Source organism: Bos indicus, chromosome 2 (assembly GCF_029378745.1).
Source record: "Bos indicus isolate NIAB-ARS_2022 breed Sahiwal x Tharparkar chromosome 2, NIAB-ARS_B.indTharparkar_mat_pri_1.0, whole genome shotgun sequence".
Taxonomy (NCBI): Eukaryota; Metazoa; Chordata; class Mammalia; order Artiodactyla; family Bovidae; genus Bos; species Bos indicus.
This window is the reverse complement of record NC_091761.1, coordinates 24,406,090-24,427,114: the sequence shown is the minus strand read 5'-3', so window position 1 is coordinate 24,427,114 and position 21,025 is coordinate 24,406,090. Positions and strand designations below refer to the sequence as shown.

General features: G+C 53.0%; 1 protein-coding gene and 1 non-coding gene across 2 annotated transcripts; one reads left to right on the top strand and one right to left on the bottom strand.

Annotated features, from left to right (window-relative positions):
• Positions 1-9,987: 9,987 nt before the first annotated feature.
• DLX2 (distal-less homeobox 2) lies at positions 9,988-12,744 on the bottom strand. The gene is made up of 3 exons (XM_019985011.2): positions 12,070-12,744; positions 11,384-11,568; positions 9,988-10,871 (listed from the first exon to the last, which is right to left on the bottom strand). Exons 1-3 carry the CDS (start codon positions 12,467-12,469, stop codon positions 10,458-10,460), a joined length of 999 nt encoding a protein of 332 aa, XP_019840570.2. The 5' UTR covers positions 12,470-12,744; the 3' UTR covers positions 9,988-10,457.
• A 5,819-nt stretch (positions 12,745-18,563) lies between these two features.
• On the top strand, positions 18,564-18,635 carry TRNAW-CCA (transfer RNA tryptophan (anticodon CCA)). Its single transcript has one exon. It is a non-coding gene; the product is annotated as a tRNA-Trp (tRNA).
• Positions 18,636-21,025: the final 2,390 nt, after the last annotated feature.

Below are 21,025 nucleotides of genomic sequence, written 5' to 3'. Positions count from 1 at the left end.
CGCTGACTCGTTAGAACCTGAGAGCTTGTCAAGTCAAACCCCTATCCCACCACCATCCCCAAAGTCCCAAGGCCAGGTGGTTAAGGGGCACCTCCAATGGACCATTTTGATCAGTTCACTCCTGAAGAAGGTGGGCTCTGAGCCGCTAATATCAGTCTGGCACCCTCCTCCTGGGCCTCAGACCAACCTCAGCCCCAGACCCCACAGCGACCTGAAAGAGCTCGGGAAAGCTGCGGGCCCCGACGGGATGCTTTGAACAATTCCCGCTTCCCTCAAACTCGCCTTTCGACATTGCTTCCCGCGGGGGCTGGCCCTCTGCCTTTGGGGGTCCTTTTGCAGCGCGAGGTGGGGAGCAGAGAGAGGAAGGCAGTGATCTGTGTTGTGACAAGCACCCATTTTTCAATTGGTGCTGGTGAAAGATCAGATGCACCAGGGTTTTCTGACGCCCTTTAGGAGAGGGAGGGGAAGTTGGGGGGGGTTGCTTAGTGATAGAGGGAGCAGGGAGGTAGTAGGGGATGGAGCCCGTTACCTCGAGGCTCCTTCAGGGCCTGAGATTGGAGCTTTTCCTCTTCTACAGGCCCCCAGAACCTGGAGCACTAATGGCGGTGATGGGACCTCAGAGACCTGGATGCTGGTTGGGCAGTCGATGGCAGAAGCTAAGGAGAGAGAACTGGTTTCCCTGGGTGGGATCCCGTGGGGAGGCAGGGACCTTCCTAGATTTGGTTTCCCTTGCAAGATGTGACTTTGCTAGAGGGGAGGTTTTGGCAGATTTCCTCCATGCATCCAACTCTGGTACCTCAGACGATGGACAGGGCCCAACGCCTGAAGCCACAGACAAAATCTGTTTGGTCAAGCGGATTTTAATAGTTTGAGATATTAGCTTATACTAATTTAATAATCTCTTGCTAACAGTTCAAATAGAGAAATTATTAGTTTTAGCTCAACGAAGGCGGTCTTTAGTTAGGCTCTATTATAATTATAAGCGGTTGTACTTCTAAAAAATGTTAATCTCAATATAGGCCTAATTAATGCTGCCTTGTTACTGACAAGTAGTTCATCAAATATCTGATTCAAAGATTTTCATAATGAGTACATTAATTAAACTATGAATAATCTAAAGGTGGTTATATTTAAACAATACCTCATTATAATGATTAAATACTGATTTTGAATATTATGTCTTAACAATTGTCACTTAGAAAACACAACCTTTCCTTATGTATGAGTCTGTAATGGCAAAATGCAATTTTGGGATTTTTTTCCCCTTGTTAAAAAAATGTGAACCTCATTTTAAAACACTTCTGAAATAGGTTACACACAGCTTAATGATTATCAAAATGACTCTTTTCTGCAAAAAAAGACCCCAAAGTGCGCATACAGCTGCAAACCCAAGAGGGTCAGCATCATTTCACTGTATTCTCTTCTTGATTACAAGCCGGGCCCATCAAACACAACATAATTACAGTAATTTCAGGTTTATTTATTCTAATGCAGTTTCCCCATCTCTCTGGTAATTATGAGCAATTTTTTCGCCCAGGGAATCTTTTTGCATTAACAAAAGAGATAACGCACTGAAAGCCAAATTTGCTGTGCATTGAGAAAAGGGAAAAAAAAAAAAAAAATCAAATAGGTGCGAGCTGCCATCTCTGCAATTCTCCGGTACCGGAGCCGGCAAATTGCTTGCAGGTGTATGGAACAAGCTTGTCAATGGCCGGGCCTCCAAATTAGCAAATGCACAGCATCGAAGTAATGAAGACAGACTTAGCAAAATTGCCAAACAACAGATACCTCTTTAATATCTTCTCTCACACACTCTCTCTAAAATGGGTAAGGGTAGGGGTAGAGGGGCAGAAGCAGCAATCCCCAGCCCCCTCCTCACTGGTTTTGGGTTTCATAAGCCTGGGACTTTGTGGTCCCGCAAGCTGTGGTCTAATTGTGGAAGAAACATTCTCCTAAATCTAGGCAATATAATACAAAATTGGAAATATGTTTATAATTCACAACTTTCCTTCATTGTTATTATGTTTTATTTTTCTTTCTTTGTTTCTTTTTGAGCTCTGCAGCAGGCTGGGTCAGATGGTGGTGCTCCAGCTTTCCCTATCCTGCAGTAGTTTTAAGAGCCACAAAAAAGTTTTAGAATTTCCCCCACCTGCATGCACAGAAGTATGAGTTTATTCTTAGAGTCATTTGATGTAGAAATAATCAAATCTCTCCCCTTGAAAAAATCATCCATTTCTGTCACCTAAGGAAAGGTAGAACTGGGAGCTGGATGTAAAACCCGAGATACGCGATCCCAAGAAAAAGTGGGAGGAAAGAAGCAATCCCGGCCCCTAGTTATATATTTTTATCTTGCTACCCATGACTTGCATTCTGTATCTTAAAAAAAAAAAAAAAAAAAAGATTTCAAAATTCTCCAGCTTTTGTCATCTCACTGCCTGGGTTAAACATCCTTAAATCAGAGGCTAAAGCGAACTTTGCTGCTCCTCATCCCTCATGGCCATAGAAATCTCTATCAAATGCAGAGAGTAAGGGTCTCTCCCTCCCATGGCTCGAAGAAACCCTCCTTCCATCCCAGCTCCACAACAAACCCCAATTCCGTGTTGGCTGGCAAACGGTTCTAAAGGGTATTTTACCCAGGCTCAAGAAACTGTCACCCCCACCCACTCCTTTCCTTACCCCCGCCCTCATTCCCCAACCTTCAGGGATTAACACTTCCTGAAACATCAAGTGTTTTTATAAAAAGGAAAAAAAATAATCCTGACATAGCTGACAAGAAGTTTTGATGGAAGAATTAGCTGGTGCATACATAATCACTCCCCCACCCTCCTACTCCCGGAGTGGGAGCCGCTGCGGCGGGTGCAGCTCAGCCTTCCAACCCTCTGAAAAATGAAACCGGTTTCCACCCTTACCTTCTTCAGTGTCAATTTCAGACAATCTGGACACAATCTTTGCTACATCAAATCAAAAGGGTCGAAGGCGGCTTTTGGCTGGGAGAATGACAGGAAAGAAAAGGCAAAAAAGAAAAAAAAGAAAAAAAAACACAACAAAAAAGAAAAATAGGAAATACAAAACCGACCAAAGCGAGCAAAACAAAACCAGAAAACCAAAAAGAATCCCCCAGCCCCGTCCTCCTATCCTGAGGTAAAGAGTGGAAAGAGGTCCCCAGGACCAGGAGCCTGCGAGCGCCGGAGGCTTTTTGCAGCGCTGCGCTTGCAGAATAGGACTGAAAATTTCGGCTATATAGCCTCTGTCTTTATAGCTGATGAAAAAAATTGCAGATTATTAGCATAAATGTTTACTCTTCATTACGCTGATGACATTGTGCACTCGAGATCTTGGTAATCTTTGGGAAAATTATGAGTAATTTTTAAAAATTTTAAAGCAGCAGCAGTTACCATGCAATTCAGGCTAATTCTGCGTAGGCTCCGAACGGATATAATTATCGAGGAGTCAAGATGTTATGCTAAAAACTATGCATTGATATTCCCATTTATTATGTACATACAACTTTGACAATGTTGATGCTTGAAATAGCAGGAAATTGTCTTGCGCAAAAATTACAGTCCATATTAGGACATCTGAAATTGCGAAGAATTATATAGTAATTGCAGGCTTTCAGATGGGAGAGCCAGAATGCTCAAACTAGTGCAAATGTGGATAAAATTACAGATCAGAGCAAAAATTAGGGAAAAAGGGGGTCTGGGATTTTTCAGGTTGGCTATAGGATTCCGGAAGTGTCTAATGCCACATGATTGCTGCAGCTTTAGGGGAAACATTCATGCCTCAAATAGCGCCTTGGCCAGGGTGGTTTTAATTGAGTTTCTTGGGCTTTTTCTTTTAATAGGGGCAAATGAGAAAATTGGCCACCCAAGGCAAATTTTCACTGTTCTCCCCTGAACCTGTCGGGAAGAGAATCCCTTTTCCCGCGTGCCTGCTGGCCCTAGCTGAGATACCCGTGAGGCCGGGGCCCCCGACCCTAAATGTGGTAACTGGGCAAGAAAGTGCCTGAACCGGATGCCCACCTCCTCCCAACATCTATTCTTTTTTTTTTTTTTTCTTTCCAATTCTCTCTTCTTTCCTTAGGCCCTTTTCCCAGATTCTTGCAAATCCCCTCCAGAGCGCAGCCAGGTAGGGCCCTGGAAATCTGCAGGCCGAGTCCAGGGGGCGGGAGGTGGGGTGCGGGGGTAGCTGGCTGAGGAACTGTGAGGCGATCACCACACCAGGACAGAGTGCCGCTCGGTGCCGACGGGCACGAGCCTGGTTTGGAAGCTCTGAGAGGGGGCAAGGGAAGGATCTGAGGATCCTCGGGGCCCGCCCAGCGACCTCCTCGGCGTTCCTTTGATCTCCACCGCGGAGAGATAGACCCCCCACCCCACCCCAACACTCATTCCCGTTCGGGCGGCGCTCCTCTGGGGCACTGAGACAGCCTGCGACTTTAAGAAGCCAAGGGCAGTGCTGCCAGGAGACGGGGCGGGGCTGGGGCGGGGGTTGCGGCGGCTCCCTGCGGGAGAGAGGCCACCCGGGAACCCGGACGCCGCTCGGAGCAGCCCGGACTCCGTCGGGTTCCGGGGCCAGAAATCGCCATTGTTCCGTGAGCGACGATTTCATATCTAGGGTATCTGAGCCTCCTGGACGACAAAAGGAGGATAGGAGCGCGGGTAGGCAAAGCCCGCCATGTTTGTTCCGTGCGGGCCCCAGTCGGCCCGCTGCGATCACCCTGGCGCGCTCCGACTTCAATCCCGCCCTCTCCTTCGCCTTTTCTCCTTCCCGGGAGTTCTAACCCTTTGGCCCGCAGCCCTGGCCCGCCACAGGAAGCCTTTCTCCACCTTCTCGGGCTCCGCGCCCAGCCTTCAATCCCCCTGCTTCCGCCCTCAAGCTCTCAGCGCTGGCGGAACCAGACCCGGGACGCAGACAGTGGCACCAGGACTCCTGAGGATTCCCCACCCCCCACCCCCCCTCCAAAAAAAAGGCCTCCGGAGACTCCAGGGAGCTCTGCGCAGCCCGCCCACGGCTAAGATGCTGCAGTGTTGGCGGTCTGGCCCGACCCGGAGGACGGAGAGGAGTCGAGGCGGCCGGGGAAAGAAAGGTCTATTGAGAGATTCTGCCTGCGTTCTCACGTGCAGGCGGAGTGGCTGCTCCTCCGAGACCTGCCTGCCTGCTCCTTTCTTTTCGAGAAACACAGCTTCTCCCCCGCCCCGCTAGGGCCCAGGCCCCGGGGTGGAATGTAATATCTTGTAATGTGGCAATCACTGCCAAACCGGTCCCCTCCAGGGGAACTCCCGGCAGGGGGGCCTTGGAGAGTTGTGGGGCCTCTGCATCCGCCCGCGCAGTTGAGTTTGCCGGGGGCGGATGGGAGGCTGGGCAGCGGGTTAGGCTTGTGTGGGGGCGACGGGGGCAGATCCCAGAAGGGGAAGGAGGCTTCCCTGGGGTGGTTTTGGGTATCTCGACCCTGTGAGAGCCACAGTCTCGGGCGATCCTGGTCAGACCCGGCCAGGGACCCGAGTAATCAAGACCGCAGCATCGGGCTTCCTTGGTGGTTCAGTGGCTAAGACTCCCGGCTCCGAATGCAGAGGGCCGGGTTCGACCCCTGGTCAGGGACTGCAATGAAGAGTTGATTAAAAAAAAAAAAAAAAAGACTGCAGGCTCGCATCCTACCCACCGGCTTACGGGGACACCAAAGTCAAATGCAAAGGGACCACTATTTAAGGAGGAAGAGAGAATCTGTGGTTTCATGCTTGAAGAGGTCTCTGACCCCAAACAGCCTCAAGGCACTGGTGGTCGCTGTCCCCTAACGGGAAAAGACCCGGCGTGTGAAACTTTTCAGGGAGTGCATGGGACGGGGACAGGGAAGGGGGTGTTTCGGGGAGGGCTGAGTTGCTTCTGGGTTTTATAGAAGGACGTCAGTGAGGACGTCTCTTTGAGGGGGCTTTCTGCTCCTGGACATCATTCTCCTTTCCGGGACCTTTTAACAGTGGGGAAACCATCGGACCACTTCCTAACTCCTTTCTTTACCCCTTTTTTTCCTGCCGGCCCCCCTTCTACCAAAGAACTGTTTGTAAACAAAACTCCGGTCTTCCAGCACTCTCTCCGCCCCCGCCAAACCTGATACTTCCCCCAAACTCGCCCCACAAGTCTCGGAAATCCTTACACAGGACGGATATTCACAATTTTCACAAGTAATCCTGAAAGAAGGCGGAGGGGAAGCCTCCTAAACGATCCCACATTGCAGCCGCGCTGATTAGGCCTGGGATCCGTTCCCTTTCTCTCCTCCCCCTCCCACCCCCCAACACCAGCCTGGGAGCGGCGGGAATTTGGGGCAGCGGGTGGGGTGTGTCTCTACACCCGAGAAGCACCCAGGGCAGGGTGGCCCGCGGCGGGGCGCGTGCAAGGCACGGGTTGGGGGAGGGTGTTGGCGGAGGTGGCGGGGCGATGCGAGGAGCAGGGGACTCAGGAGCACCCGGAGTGCCTGCAGTGGGAGTTGGGACTCAGTGCTCTGCCGGAGTTCGAGCGACCCTGCCGGGTGTGTGTGTGTAGCGGAAGGCGTCGGGCACCCCTCACTCTTCGGCTGCCCTCCCCCTGCTTCCCAGCGCTTGTCATATCCTGTCTCTGGCCTGATATTTCACGAGAGCAAATGGAAGGGGATTACAATGAAGATTTATGTGTGTTTCGAGCGGGGCTGGTTTCCCAGTGTAGGGAGCTGGGATCGCCGCTTCCCATTTCCATTTTTCATTCGCGCTTTGGGGAGCGCAGGCCGGCGTGGGGCGGCGGGGGGGGGGCGGGGGGAGCGGGGAGCCTGTCTGCGCCGCGGCGGGCTGATCACAGGGCTCCGCGTCTCCCGGCGGGCCGCGAGACTGGGAGAAGGCCTCGCCAGCGAGTCGCCCCCGGCGGGGCTGGAGCCGGCCCCCGCCTCCCCCCAACACGGCTTTGTTTCTCCCTCCGCTCACCCCTCCTCCTCCCCGCCCCCTTACTTCTGGGACCCCGGTGCATCCTTTGCTTTCCCTTCTCTTTGCCCTTCTCCTGGTCTGCGGAAACGCCCCCTTCCTCTGGCCCCTGCACCCTTCTGCTCTCCGCTTCAAGGGCTTCCCGGGGAAAGGCACGCCGTGGCCCGGCCCGACCCCGCCGCCGGCGGGTGCCAGGTTCGGTGACTCCGGCGAGTCTGCGGAGCCGCGGCCCACCCCGGAGCTGGGGCCGCCCGCCCTCCCGGCTCCCAGGCTCGCTCATGCCAAGGCCTGTTGCGTGATTCCAACTTGGGCTGACATTCCCTGCCCCGGGCGCTCCGGCGTAGGCCTCTTAATCATCTTGTCTGCTGCAGATCCTCGACACCAGCCAATTTACTGCCCCGTCTCTCCTCGCTAGTTTCAGGAGGGGGAGGGGAGTGCGCGCAAAGGAGGGGAGGGCATAGTCAACCGCAGAAAGAAGGCTGGCACCGGCTACTGGCACTCAAAGAAAACCACAGAATGTGGCGGTGGGAGGCGGGGGGAGGAAGGGTAGCAGGAATGGGGGTCTGCTAGGCGCCGACTGCTTAGGGAAGTCAGAATCGTGGGGTCAATGAGCGTCATCCCGGGCTTTCCCAGCCCTGAAAAACAATGCAGGAATGCAAACGGACACTTGACTGAGCAGCCTCCCTGCCTTCCCCAGAGCCCCAGCTCCGTGGACCATGCTCTGTTGTAAATCAGATTCGATGCAGGCCTCAAATCAATCTGGTCAGAAAAGTCAAGATTCTTCTCAGGGATGCCTCGAAGGTCACCCTTGTCCCACGTCTGTTTTTTGGCAGAGATTAGTTGAGGACACACAACAAGGATGGCCTGGCAGAGAGGAGTCCTGCATCTGGCAAGGAGGGCTGTCTGACTTGCCCCCAGCCTCCTCACCAGTGGACACTGACCGCTTCAGAGGGGATGGCTAAGGTTCAGGTTCTCATACAGGAAGGGGCCAGAGCTCTCACAGCCCTAGAATGCTGTTCTCCCACACAAGGTGAAGTTGGAAAGGACTCTGGGTAAAACTCTGGACCTCATAATTGCAGGCAAAAGTAAAACCTCACTATTTGGAGGCATTGGGATAAAACTATGCTGTGCTGTGCTAAGTCGTTTCAGCCATGTCTGACTCTGTGCAACTCTATGGACTATAGCCTGGCAGGCTCCTCTGTCCATGGGATTCTCCAGGCAAGAATACTGGAGTGGGTTACCATGCCCTCCTCCAGGAGATCTTCCCGACCCAGGGATTGAACTCACCTCTCTTAAGTCTCCTGCACTGGCAGGTGGATTCTTTACCACTGACGCTACCTGGGAAGCCCATATACTACTATACTGCTAGGCAAAATTTTATTGCGCATTATACACCATGTTACATCATTGCCTGGTTAAATGCTCACAACTCTGACATAGCTATTATTATCTGTTCCATCTTATCGGTCTGCAAAAAGCACAAAAAGTTTAAGTGGGTAGCCTAAAGTCACCCAGTGATTGAAGTCAAGAAGTTTCCAAGTGTAGGCCTTAGTGCTTTCAAGGAAAAACAAAACAAACTTTTAGTTCTGCAGATTTTAGGTCTGCATTACACACCTACCCCGGGCCTTTGAAGGAAATGCCAGAAATTAGGGTCACTTCCAAAGCTGGACACTAGCTGTGTGGGACCCAAGGTGGAAAACAGAGCTGAATCACGTTTGGACCTTTCCCCTCGGAGATGGTGAGGTGGAGCATCTGTGAATGGTGCCGATGCCACAGCAATTTGCACCGGTCTCCGTGGGAAAGTGCATGAATTTGTGTCAGTGTGATTCGTATGTGACTGTATGGATGTGCTTGTGAGAGTCACAGTGTGTGCGTGTGCTGCGTGTGTGCTAGCGCAGCCCTGTGTGCCCGTGGTGGCCCCGCATTCCCAGTCTCCTGAGAGCCTGGGTGACTCACTGAGTTCTCCACTCAGTCAGCCCCAGAAGAGCTGCAGGGCAAACGGAGGGGAGGGTCCGAAGCAGGGGTCTGACCCGGCTTCGGCAGGTTCCCCGGGGCGGCGGCCTGAGTGTACTGCCCGGCCAGCACCGCGGGCGCGGGGGCGGCTGAGACCGCCCAGACGCGGGGCTGTGGCGCTGGCGCCGGCGCCGGAGGGGCCGGGCGGGTGGAGGCTGGAGCCACCCGGCGCTGAGTGACTCACCGCGCCGAGAGCTGGCGAACCTCGAGCCGGGACTCGCATGCGGGCAGAGCGGGAACCCTCGCGGCGGCCCTGCGCTGAGTGCGCCTGTCCTCGCCTCGCCGCACCTCACCGCAACTCGCAGCCTGTCACTCTTGACCGACCCAGTTCCCCCCTGGGCAGCAGCTCGAGCTTCCAGGTTGTGACACCAGGGAAAAAGTGCACACATCCAATGAAAACAATAATTTATTTAAATAATCTCTTCATATTGTAAAATCAACATTAAGAGCATGTTGTTTTCATAATAAATAACCCCAAAATACCTTTCATTTCAAGAACAAAGACTTTAGGATAAGATAAATCCAAATCAGTAGCTTAAACTGAGAAAATCTTTCAAGGGAAAAAGAAAACGGAGGGGTGCTGAGGTCACTGCTAAACCGCAGTTTTCACAAGTGGGGGTTTACAAAAAAATGTCTGAAAAGATGAGTATGTTTATACAAATAAATCAGTGGGAAAATCTGCACAGACACGTTTATTTACAAACGCTATGTCCAAGTCCAGGCTAATACTCCTGAATAGGTTTTAAAAAAGATAATTTAAACACATTTTTTTTTTTGCAGTGTCCACATATTAAAAAATCGTTTTTCCCCAACATCAAAATGAGGTCATCCGCAAAGGCACCTAAACTTTTAAAAAAATAAAAATAAAAAAACTCCACTGGTGAAGGATGAGGAGAGAGCTCAGGGAGCGAGGGGAGCGTTCCTGGGAGTAGAGCTAAGTCGGGGGAGGGACGCGGGCTCCAAGTGTTGGCAACAGCCGGGCAGAAAAAAAAGCGGCGGGCCGTCGGGGTCAAGGGGGCGTGGGGGGGGGGGGGTTGGGCAGGCAGGCAGGACCCAGGAGGTCAATAACCCCAGAGGATAGGAGCTGAGCCTGGGGGCGGGCGAGGAGAAAGGAGCCTCAGAGGGCCCGGGCAGCCTCTCGGGCGGGGGAGGCATCCCTCTCCGGGACTCAGCTCGCGGCCCGCGGCGAAAACGGCGCCGGGCTGCCTCGCCGGGCGGGGAGGGGAGGGGAAGCTAGTCTGAGGCGGGGCTCGGGTCGGCAAGGCCGCCGTGGCAGGGTTTCTCCCGCGGATGCCGGGTTTCTCCGAGAAGAGCCAGGCGCGCGAGAACACGCCTTCCAGTCCCCGAGGGTAGGAGGGCCTGGGGGCAGGCCATCTCGGGCCGCCACCTCCGCGAGTGGTGGGTGGCATCCTCGGGCCGGACGGAAGGACCCTCTGGCTCTGGGGACGAGCAGTGAGGATAACTGGTCTCTGCACTCTCAGTCTCTGGCGCGGTCTCCGGGGGTTAGAAGATCGTTCCAGCGCTCACCGGGGCGCCCCCGCCGCCACCGTGGTGGTGATGATGGTGGTGGTGTGGCTGCGGGGTTTGCGTCGGGTGCAGCAGCGGCGCGGCGGCCTGCAGGTGCGAAGCGGAGCCGGAGGCCTGGTGGTACCACGGGTAGTTGCCCAGGAACGCCGAGGCCGCGCTGCTTGGGCTGGACCCGGAGCTGCCCGCCCCGCTGCCGCCGCTGCCCGGGCCGCCGCCGCCGCCGCCCCCCATCCGCTGCGGCGCGCCGAAGTCCCAGGAGGCCGGCGCCGAGGCCGGCGGCGAAGCACAAGGTGGCGAAGCGCTGGCCCCCGGGTGCTGCTCCGAAGGGATCTCACCGCTTTTCCACATCTTCTTGAACTTGGATCGGCGGTTCTGGAACCAGATTTTGACCTTTGTGGAAAAGGGACCTGAGCATTAGTGGAGGAAACTCGGCCTGGGATAGGGGAAGGGAGGAATCTTAGGAAGACCGCCGCTAAGGGGCGCGGGGTGAGAGTGGGGTGGATTGTCAGCCTGGGCAGGTAACCGGATCACGTGCCGCGGCCTTGGAGGCTGTGTCTGTTCCTAGGAGCGGTATTCTCAAAACAACAATAACAACAAACCGAGACAGCCGATGTGTGTGCACGGAGACTGATAGTGACCGCGGAGGGGGTCAAGAGGGCCAACTGTTGTACCCGCTTAATCAGCAGTGCGCAGAAGGACAACTTGGCACGCGATTTCTGCCCACACTGGCACTTCCCTTCCATCACATCACCTGGGGGATGTCAGCTTCGGGCGTAAAAGGTCCAAGGCGCGGCCTCGAAATCCTTAAAATTACTTAAGAAAAACATAGTCCTCAACCTGCCTGCTTCCCGGCCATCCCAGGCCAGTGCCCTCCTCATGCCTCCCAGGCCGTGAACCCTCACCTGAGTCTGGGTGAGGCCCAGAGACGCCGCCAGCTCAGCTCGCTCGGGAAGTGCCAGGTATTGAGTCTTTTGGAAACGCCGCTGAAGAGCCGCCAGCTGGAAACTGGAGTAGATGGTTCGAGGTTTCCGGACTTTCTTTGGCTTCCCGTTTACTATCCGGATTTCAGGCTCGAGGTCTTCCTTCTCTGCAATGAAATGGAATCGTGAGAAACATGCAACCGTGGGAGCCCAGGAGTGCCCGCCCGCAGGGAGGGTAAAGTGGAACTTGGCCTAAGCCGGGAGGCGGGCTATTGGAGACGCTGCTTTGAGCTCTGGCGCAACTTTGCAACGCTCCGACCCATGCCGCCAACGAACCCGGGAGCTGGCCCCTCCTGGGAAGGGGAAGACCGGCGCAAACCTTGGATAGAGGAGCAGCAGGTGGTAGGGAAATGAGGCTACCGTGAGGCATGCACCTCGGCTGACGAGGCCGCCTGGTGCCACCACCTGAGGTCCCACCTCCTGAGGGACGTATCCGGTGACCCTCGGCCGATTGAAGATTTAGGAGGGTAAAGGGCGCGAGGCGAGCAGGGAGCAAGCAATGTGAAAGGCCAGGGCTCCAGATAGATCCCGCCCCAAACATTTTTATCCGCCCCCACCCCCCAGTAACTAGACCGATTTGGCACCCGTGATGCCAACTTTAAGCATACCAGGTTCGTTGTTGGCCGGGGACGAACTGGTCCCGTAGGGCGCGTAAGAGGTGTAGGCGGCGGTGTAGCCCAGATCGTAGCCGCTCTTGGCTGAAAACGGGACGTTGTTGAGGCCGCTGGCATGGTACTGGTAGGAACCCATGTGCGCGTAGGGCGAGCCGCCGCCGCCGCCGCCGCCACCACCCGCCGGGTGTTGTTGGTTGGTGTAGTAGCTGCTGTCGGTAGCTGTGGACACCGGGAGAGTGGGCGACTCCTGAGGCTTGTGGAGGCTGCTGCCGTTGCTGCCGCCGGGGCCAGCGCCGCCGCCGCTCGGGGGCTGCTGGTGCTGGTGGTACGTGCTGGAGGCCGTGATCTGGGTCGAGTGCATATCAGCCACCAGACTGTCAAAGACTCCAGTCATCCTGGCCCGGGACGGGAAAGAGCAGGGGTGGCGGGAGCGAGGGGGGTAGCGAGGCGCCTCCTCCGTCTCTCTCTGTCCCCTCCAGCAGCCAATGTAATTACAGAGGGGGAGGGGGGAGGAAAACAAGAAATGTAGCAACGGTCTAGGCAACTCCTCCTCTGGGGGAGGCGATCACCGTGCACTGCTCGGGACAGCTGCCGCCGGCCGCATCCTCTCTCCGTCTCTCGGGCTGCTCGGCTCCTTGCCCAGCGCGGGCTCGGGCGGGGGGCGGAAAGCGGAGGGGGCAGGGGTGGCGGGGCCTGGCCTGGGCTCCGGGAGGAGGTGGGAGCAGGTGAGCAGCCCCGAGCGGCTTTACGATTGTCTGTGGGGCGGGCTCCTGCAGGGTGGGCATTTAACACTCATCACGTGAGCTCAGGCGACGTCACCTAGCAACGGCCAATCCGAGGCTCCCGGCCACACGGCTTCTGGCGCCCTGGAACGCAGGACCGGGGTGGGGGGTTGGGGGGGCGGTGTCACAGGGCGGGCGCTGCGGCTGCTGCGGTCGTGGGTGCAGACAGGCTGCTGCCTAATGTGAGCCAAGAGGCTGGAAGGCGGGGGACGGTGGGGAGTCAAGGTGGCCGATGGCAGGAGAACAGAAGGCGTGAAGACGGAGACAATCATTTCGCCTCTGAGGAAGAAGAAATGGGGTCTTCCATCCCATTCTGTGTACAAGTGTCGATCAATGCCAGTGATTCCTACTTTCATGTCCGAGGTCAGCATTCAGATATTAATCGAAATAAAGCGATCCCGAGACCGCGGCCAGTTCCAGCTCCGCTTTTCCTCGAAGGGTCTGACATTTACGGTTGTCAGCCCCTAGACACTTGACATAGCCAACTGATTTAAATTAACCATAATACCTGCTTCCTAACCAACCCAGAGGGATATTAAAACAATTAATACGGTAATATTTAAACTATTTTCTTTGTTCCTTGAGAGAAGAGCTATATAAATTCAAAGATATTATTGCTAATGATATATTTGAAACCATTTCCCTTTATACTTTTCTGACACAGGGAGACTCTTGAGTAATTACGTGTATTTGATGGCTAATTGACGACCAAAACATGATCCCGGTGATTTCCTCTCTAGGTTGGAAAGCTAGACCAGACTGATCACATGGCCTTTCAAGTTCATTCTAACTCTAAATTCCATATTTTTATGAAAAAAGAAATGGGATAATACTTTGGTGAGAGTGTTGTCTTGATATTACAAATCTTGGTAAACTTACAGAAGCAAATAGAAAAGTTTTATCTCATGTACTTAAGACTTTTTAAAGTTATTTTCATCTCAGGATCCTATTTGACCCTATCGCTGCAATTTTTCTTTTAAATCTGGTAGCGACTTCTTCTGTATCTGTTTCCTCGTGGTTGGAAACCATGGCCCGGTGTTGAGGGACACTCGCCGGTACTGGACTCCGCAGTTCCTGCCTTGTGGCGCCACCTGGTGGAGGTGTTCGTGATTGCGGTGGACCCAGTAGACAGTCTAATGACGCCGAGGCGCCAGCCTCTGAAACCCCCCAAAAGAACAAAATAGTAATTAAAAGCCACAAAATTGTGCTAGTGCGTGCCATCTGAAGCACCCCGTCCTAAAGACATAACAGGTCGCTGAAAGAACTTGTTACAACAACTGCCTAATGGAAAACAAGTTGATACTTTGAAAAATATCTTTGGTTTTCTTCCTCAGAAAAAGCAAGTGTGTAATTAAAACTCCAGCATCCACAGAGCTCACTCTCCGCGGAATAGTGAGGAAGGTAATCGGCCTTCAAATCTGCCTGGATTTAATTCCTAGCCGTCCTTTTGGTTACAAAAGACCCCTAGATGGAGAAGGGTGAGCAGGTTTAGAAAGCCTTGGGAGGTGGGGCTCACCACTGGGGCGCAGCTTGCTGCTTTGGGGGCTCCAGTCACAAACTTAACCTCTTGATAGGTAATGAAGCCTGCTTTTTGGTGTCTTCACACCACATGACGAATCTTTCTGTCATCACAGTGATAGCTGTTTTGACCTAAGGCAGAAACTTGTTTTCCTATTGAAAATGAAACATAAAATATCCAATTTCCATAGTCTTGACTCTCTCTGTTCCTTTGGTCCCACCAGACTTTTTCATGGTGGCAAGTGTGTTGAATTTTATTAACCGTGAGAACCTGCATTAATGGCATGAAGTCTAGGTCAGCTGAGATCTGGAAAATGGCATCTTCCTGGAAGGAAATATGACCCCAGTTCCCCTTTAACTGGAAAACAAGGGACTTGTGTGTGTGGGAGAAAAGACCAGAGGCAATGAGCAAAGAGAGAGAGGGAGAGTGACGCAGAATTTAAAACTGCATTTGGAGAATCAAGTAAAGACCTGAGATGTTAATTCTGATAATCCAGGCACAAATCTGGGTTTACCTAAATTATCTGATCGCTGCATCACAATATCCAAATAATTTTCTCCCTTTGGTCTAAAGTCAGAGAGGCAGTACTGTCGAGAATTGATACTCTCTTCAGCAGTTCAGAGTTAGGGGCATGCCTCTCTCCATAATGATTGGAGAGGAGTTTAGCGGGGCTCAGACCGAGTTTTGGGGTAATTAGACATGTCTTCTTGCCGCCAAAATTCCTCCTCCACCTCAAGGCACCCTCCTTCCCGTTTTCTGCTTTCAGTTTTCTAGAGACGGATGGGGGAAGGAGGGGGCTCAGTGTCTCTGCTCTGGTCTTGTATGTTCCACATCATCGCTGAGACCTTCCTGCTTTGGATTCTAGGCCCACCAGGGTGTCCCCATGGCACTTTATCTGGTCACAGAGTCTCACCGTCTCCTTCCTTGGGAGCCTTGTGACAGCCCTTGCAGACAAGGACGTAATCATCGTTCCCATTGTACACAGGAACACTGAGGCTCCAGGGTGGAAACGACTTCCTTTGAGTTAAGTACACCTCCTTTCTCTGTTGCCATAGTGTAAACCGCAGGGTATTTACTGTAAGCCTCGGTTGAACAGCTGCCGATCTCCGGAAGACAGCGAGCGGCTCTTTGAACAGGTCTGCTGCGCCTAGCTTTCAGTTCCTGCCCCACCGCTGGCCTGGGTCAGGAGTCCAGGGCGTCGCCTGGCTCGGCGCATCGTGTCTGCGGGACCACTGGACGTCCTCCATTACACAGAAAGCCAACTCCGAGGGGTGCCCTGGGGGAGATGATGCCCCCTGCCGGCAGAGGGTGGGCGCCCGAGGGCTGTTCGTGCGCAGCCAGGACAGTCACATTCTCATTCACCTACTTCGCTCGGGGTCACACACGCTGCTGCTAGACTGCCCTCTGTTCCCACTCTGCCGTCGAGGGTCCCAGGGACACGGATTTCCGGGCCATTGGTCCGAGAGGCGTTCTTTCGTGTTTTTGTTTCCAAAGTATTACCTCTAGGGTCCTGCAATTTCAGGTCTTTGGGGAATTCGTCACAGACCTCGGGAGAGGGTTTGGTTTCTGGGAACTGCTCATCTCCATCTTTGCAGGAGCAGCCTGGCCGTTGCATCTTCTGGGGCCCAACTCTCGCTCAATCTTTTCGCTTCACTCGTGTCCTCGACCTGGTTCCATCCCCCACCCCAGCCCCCAGCCCTTAACGAGGCCTCGAGGGACTCCTGGTGTGGCCAGCCCCTCCCAGCCCCTCTGGTCTGGAGGCAACAGGGATCAATGTTCTTGAATCCCACACATTTTTCGTCTCTCTTGCAAAGACTAGAGGAGCGGACATAGTAGACACACTCTGACTGGAAGGAAAAAACCCTCTGGAAAATTTTTCGGGGACTGCGCCTGGGCGCAGTGAGTAGAGAGTGCAGAGAGTAGATGGCCTTCGGATCGTCTGCCCTGTGCTGCCCTGGCAGCCCCCAGCCACATCCTCATCTCACCTCTCCAGTCTTCACTCACAGACTCTGGCGTTTCCGCACCTTTGGCGGCCCCTCGCCTTACCTCTCCTTCCCCGGCCTTCCCCATGAGCTTGAGTGTCTCAGCCAGCCAGTCCCGCTGACCGCTTACCATGCCGGGTACCTTACCAGCTATTGGGAGTGCCTGTCTCCCAGTACCTTACAGTCTTGTGGAAAAAATACGTATTGCCATGACTAATAGTGATGGCCAGCATTTATTTCTTGAGCGTTTCAGGATCGCCAGTTCTGCCAAGGACTGAGCCCAGGGAACCGTCTTATGTGGTCGAAACAAATTTATCCACATCGCGAAAACCAAGGCTTAGAGAGACTTTTTTTTTTTTTTTTTGCTTCAGGAAACGTAGCGGCGTCGGGAACTGCAGGTCCGGGCCACAGAGGCAAGGCCGCTGTCACCCGAGGCCGAGTTTCAGGCCTGGGGGTCCCGGGAAGGCTCCGAGGCAGCGGTGCCAGGGGTGGACTGGACGGAGCTTCTCCCGGAGAGTAGCCTGCGCCGGCCCTGCCCGGAGGGGCCCCAGCGGACTAGGGAGACCCCCGGAACACACTCGAGGGGCCCTGTAGGGGGCGCGAGGGCAAGACAGGCGCCCCCTCCCGCCTCGCCCGCGAACCCCAGCTCCTAGCCCCGTGTTCTGTCCCCGCAGAGTTTGCGCACCTGAGCCCCCTGCTCTAGTGGGTAAACCCGAAGGGCCTGGCGAGAGCGAGCGGATGCTCGGCGTTCACGGCCGCGACCCGCTGCGTCCTGGCGCTGGGTGCTCAGTTCAGCGTGCTTCTTTTAGAACTTTCAGGCCAATTTCCCGGACTACCTTCTGGGTCTTCCTGAACCAGATCCAAGTCCCTGTCGCTTTATCGCCTATTCCGCGGTTAAAGCAAAGAGAGACAAAGCGGCGTTTCCTGACCCGACCAGGGCGCCCACAATGGGCGAAGGGTTCCCCCGGCTCGGAGGCGCTGCCAGGGCCGGACACTCGGCAAGGCGGGCAAATGTCAGTGGGCGAGAGGGACGCCTCCTCCTTCCGCGGCTACAAGCTTCAGATCTCAGGCCCGGCAGGCGGGCCATGCGCGCTGATGGAGTAAGTTACCCCCTCATCCCCACCCCTTTCCCCAACTCCGATCCCCAGTTCAGTACGCTGGGACCTTCACTTTCAGCTGCAGCCACGTGGCATGATAAAAGCTGTGCAAACAGATGGCCTTCAACAAGGTTTATTCTTGAAGCTGAAAGGAAAACAGTCTCTGACATGCCCTGCCCTCTGCCCGGGGCTCGGTACAGCGGACGCCGCAGGGAATGTTAGAGCCGGGCGAGCTCAGGTGCGGGCGCTCGCGGGCTGCATGCGGGGCTGGCCGGGGAAAGCTACTTTCATTCTAGAACTTTCTGCCCTATGAGGTGCCCAGCCACGGCTGGCTGCTGCCTGTCTGGTTGAAAGGGCAACTCTTCCCATAAGAGGGGCGGAAGTGAACCTCTCCCTATGTACGCGCCCAAACTCGACGGTCACCCCCCGAAGCTCATGCGGGGGTTGTCATAGCTTGCTTCCGAAACTTTCAGAGCCAATTTCGCCTTCTGCTTTACTGATCTTAGACTTTAATTCAGGTCCGATTCACTTTATTGTCTATTCAGTGGTTAAAGCGTCCCCTTCTTCCCCCACCAGCACCAAACAGGAAAACAACTTGGAAGGGACCTTTGAAACTTAAAGTATCTTTTTGGGTGCTCGGATTCCTTTTTCTCCACCCTCGCCCACGCCCACCGCTCATCACACACTAAAGAGTTGTGCCACCTCCTGCGGATGCAAAGAGGATGTGCTTGCAGACTCCTTGTCTCTGGTGCCAGACTTTGTTGGGCTGAACCGCTGCTGGTACTGTGTGACCTTGGGGCAAGGACTTCATTTTTCTGTGCTTCACTGTTTGCATCTGTAGAATGCGAGTAATAATACCTTTCGAGGGCGAGGGGCAAAACAGGTGAAGAGGGTTAAGAGGTATAAAATAAGTTACAGGGAATATAGCCAGTATTTTATAATAAGTATATAGGGAATATAATCTATAAAAATGCTGAGTCATTTGAAACTGAAACTGAAACTGACATAATATTGTAAGTCAACTATACTTAAATAAAAAACAAAAACAAGCAAGCAAACAAAAAACCAATACCTTCCTCCTAGGATTATTGCCGGGGAATAACGGGCTTCCCTGGTGGCTCAGAGGTTAAAGCGTCTGCCTCCAATGCATGAGACCCGGGTTCGATCCCTGGGTGGGGAAGAACCCCTGAAGAAGGAAATGGTAACCCACTCCAATATTCTTGCCTGGAGAATCCCATGGACAGAGAAGCCTGGTAGGCTACTGTCCATGGGGTCACAAAGAGTCGGACACGACTGAGCGACTTCACTTTCACTTTCTTGTCTGCTGCCCATGTATCTGAAGAACTGGGCATTCTCTGGTCTAGGCACTGCAGGCTCTAAGAGGCCAAGGCAAGGGTGTTGCGGGGTTTTCTTCTCCAGTGCATAAGGACTTCTTCTCCAGGCAGAGGGCTGAGAGCAGAGGAGGCCTGCTGACTCCAGTGGAGAAGAGCAGGCCGGGGATATAGGCATCTGCCTGTATCCGCAGTGCATGGCCCATGTGTCTTAAGGAGAGGTCAGGAGCTGGGATGTGGGGAGCGCAGGGCTGCCTGCAGCACGGAATTTAGGAAAGGCTCTGAAGGCTGTTCCTGACCCATGTGGCATTGCACTACCCTTATTCAGTCCCCTGGGCAGAGCCCAACTGTGCAGAGCCTTAAGTACTTTCCATGTGTGGCATACCCAGGCTACTTCTATATCTCTTTGAAACTGAAGAGGGGGATGAAGAAGAGCCCTGCAGTTTGTTCATAAGAAGCCCTCTATAGCTATGTCCACCTCCTTGCATCCTTTTGAAATAAGAGGAAACACTGCTGTTTTAAAAATTACAAAGTAATTTGTAAGAGAAGCAAACAGTATTAGAAATATATTGGAGTGGTTTAAAGTATAGAGTCTGGGCTCCATTTCTCTCTTTCTTTTTTTTAAAGACTATATCCCCTGCCTATCTTTATTTCTTTTTAAAAATTTTTTTCTTTATTTGACTGCTCTGGGTCTTAGTTGTGGCATATGGGATCTAGTTTCCTGACCAGGGATAGGATTCAGGTCCCCTGCATTGGGACCTCAGAATCTCAGCCATTGGACCACTAGGGGAGTCCCCTGGGCTCAGTTTCTAACTTGGCCATTTGCTAGTTGTGTGACCTTGGGAAAATTACTTAACTACGCTGTGCCTCAATTTAGTGTTTAATCAGAATAAAACCTCATCATTTGGGATAGTGATGGAAAGTTGTGGAATAGACCAAGTGCTGTCTGCCCAAATCTGATTTTTTTGGGGAACACAGCTAGACCACCATTTCCACATGACCCTTGCAGTTAGATTAAAGATGTAATTCAATTCTAGGCAATCGATGGACCAGAGTCACTCGTGCCCCTCCTAGGATGCGACATTGAAGACAGAGTTGAGACTCTGCCCTGCTCCTGTTCCACTGGATGGAACCAGAGTCAACTATGCAGATGACATGGCCCTAGGGTAATCACTCAGAGGAATCTCTCCTAAGGAATCTTCAATACTTGCCTTGAAGGGTTACCTGGCCAAGAAATAAACTTCTCATATTTTAAGCTACTGACTTTTGGGATTTAAAAAATATACTTATAGCAGCAGCCTAACTCTGATGCTGGGAGGATTGGGGGCAGGAGGAGAAGGGGACGACAGAGGATGAGATGGCTGGATGGCATCACTGACTCAATGGACGTGAGTCTGAGTGAACTCCGGGAGTTGGTGATGGACAAGGAGGCCTGGCGTGCTGCGATTCATGGGTCGCAAAGAGTCGGACAGGACTGAGCGACTGAACTGAACTGAACTACTGTAATTAATATGACCTTAGAGTCAGTATATGATGACTTTGTCAGCAAGTTACACAAAAGAAAAAAAAAAACCCAGAACGTATTTTATCTGTGAAAGCTAGAGATGGAATTAGAAGCTAAGTGTAGAACTCAAACCATCTGATTCCTCGGTGTATTCAGTCCATGAATAGAAATAGGTCAGCGCAGCTCATTGTTCTCATTAGGAACTTAAGTCTTAAGATGATCATTGTTGAGGTCCTGGCAAGTCTAAGTCTAAATCATATGTGTTTCTTTTTAAAGGTGACAGGCTGCAGAAGTTTTGTCACCCTGCTACGTGTGGCCCTCCTCTTCATGTCATTGTCAGTCTTGCTTTCAGCACATGCTTATTACTTTTAGGAGTTGTCATGAGGCAATAACCCCACTTCCTACTTCAGTCTATTTTGGATCCACAGTATTGCATTCGCTTGGCAGAATTCAGTTAGCCTTTGCCCTGCTTCATTTTGTCTCCAAGGCCAAATTTGCCTCTTACTCCAGGTGGCTCTTGTCTTCCTACTTTGCATTCCAACACCCAGTGATAAATAGAACATCTTTTTTTTTTTTTTTTTTGGTGTTAGTTCTAGGAGGTCTCCTAGAACTGATCAACTTCAGCGTCTTTGGCATAGATGGTAGGGATATAGACCTGGATTACTGTGATGTTGAATGGCTTGCCTTGGAAATGAACTGAGATCATTCTGTCATTTTTGAGGTTGTGCAGAGTAC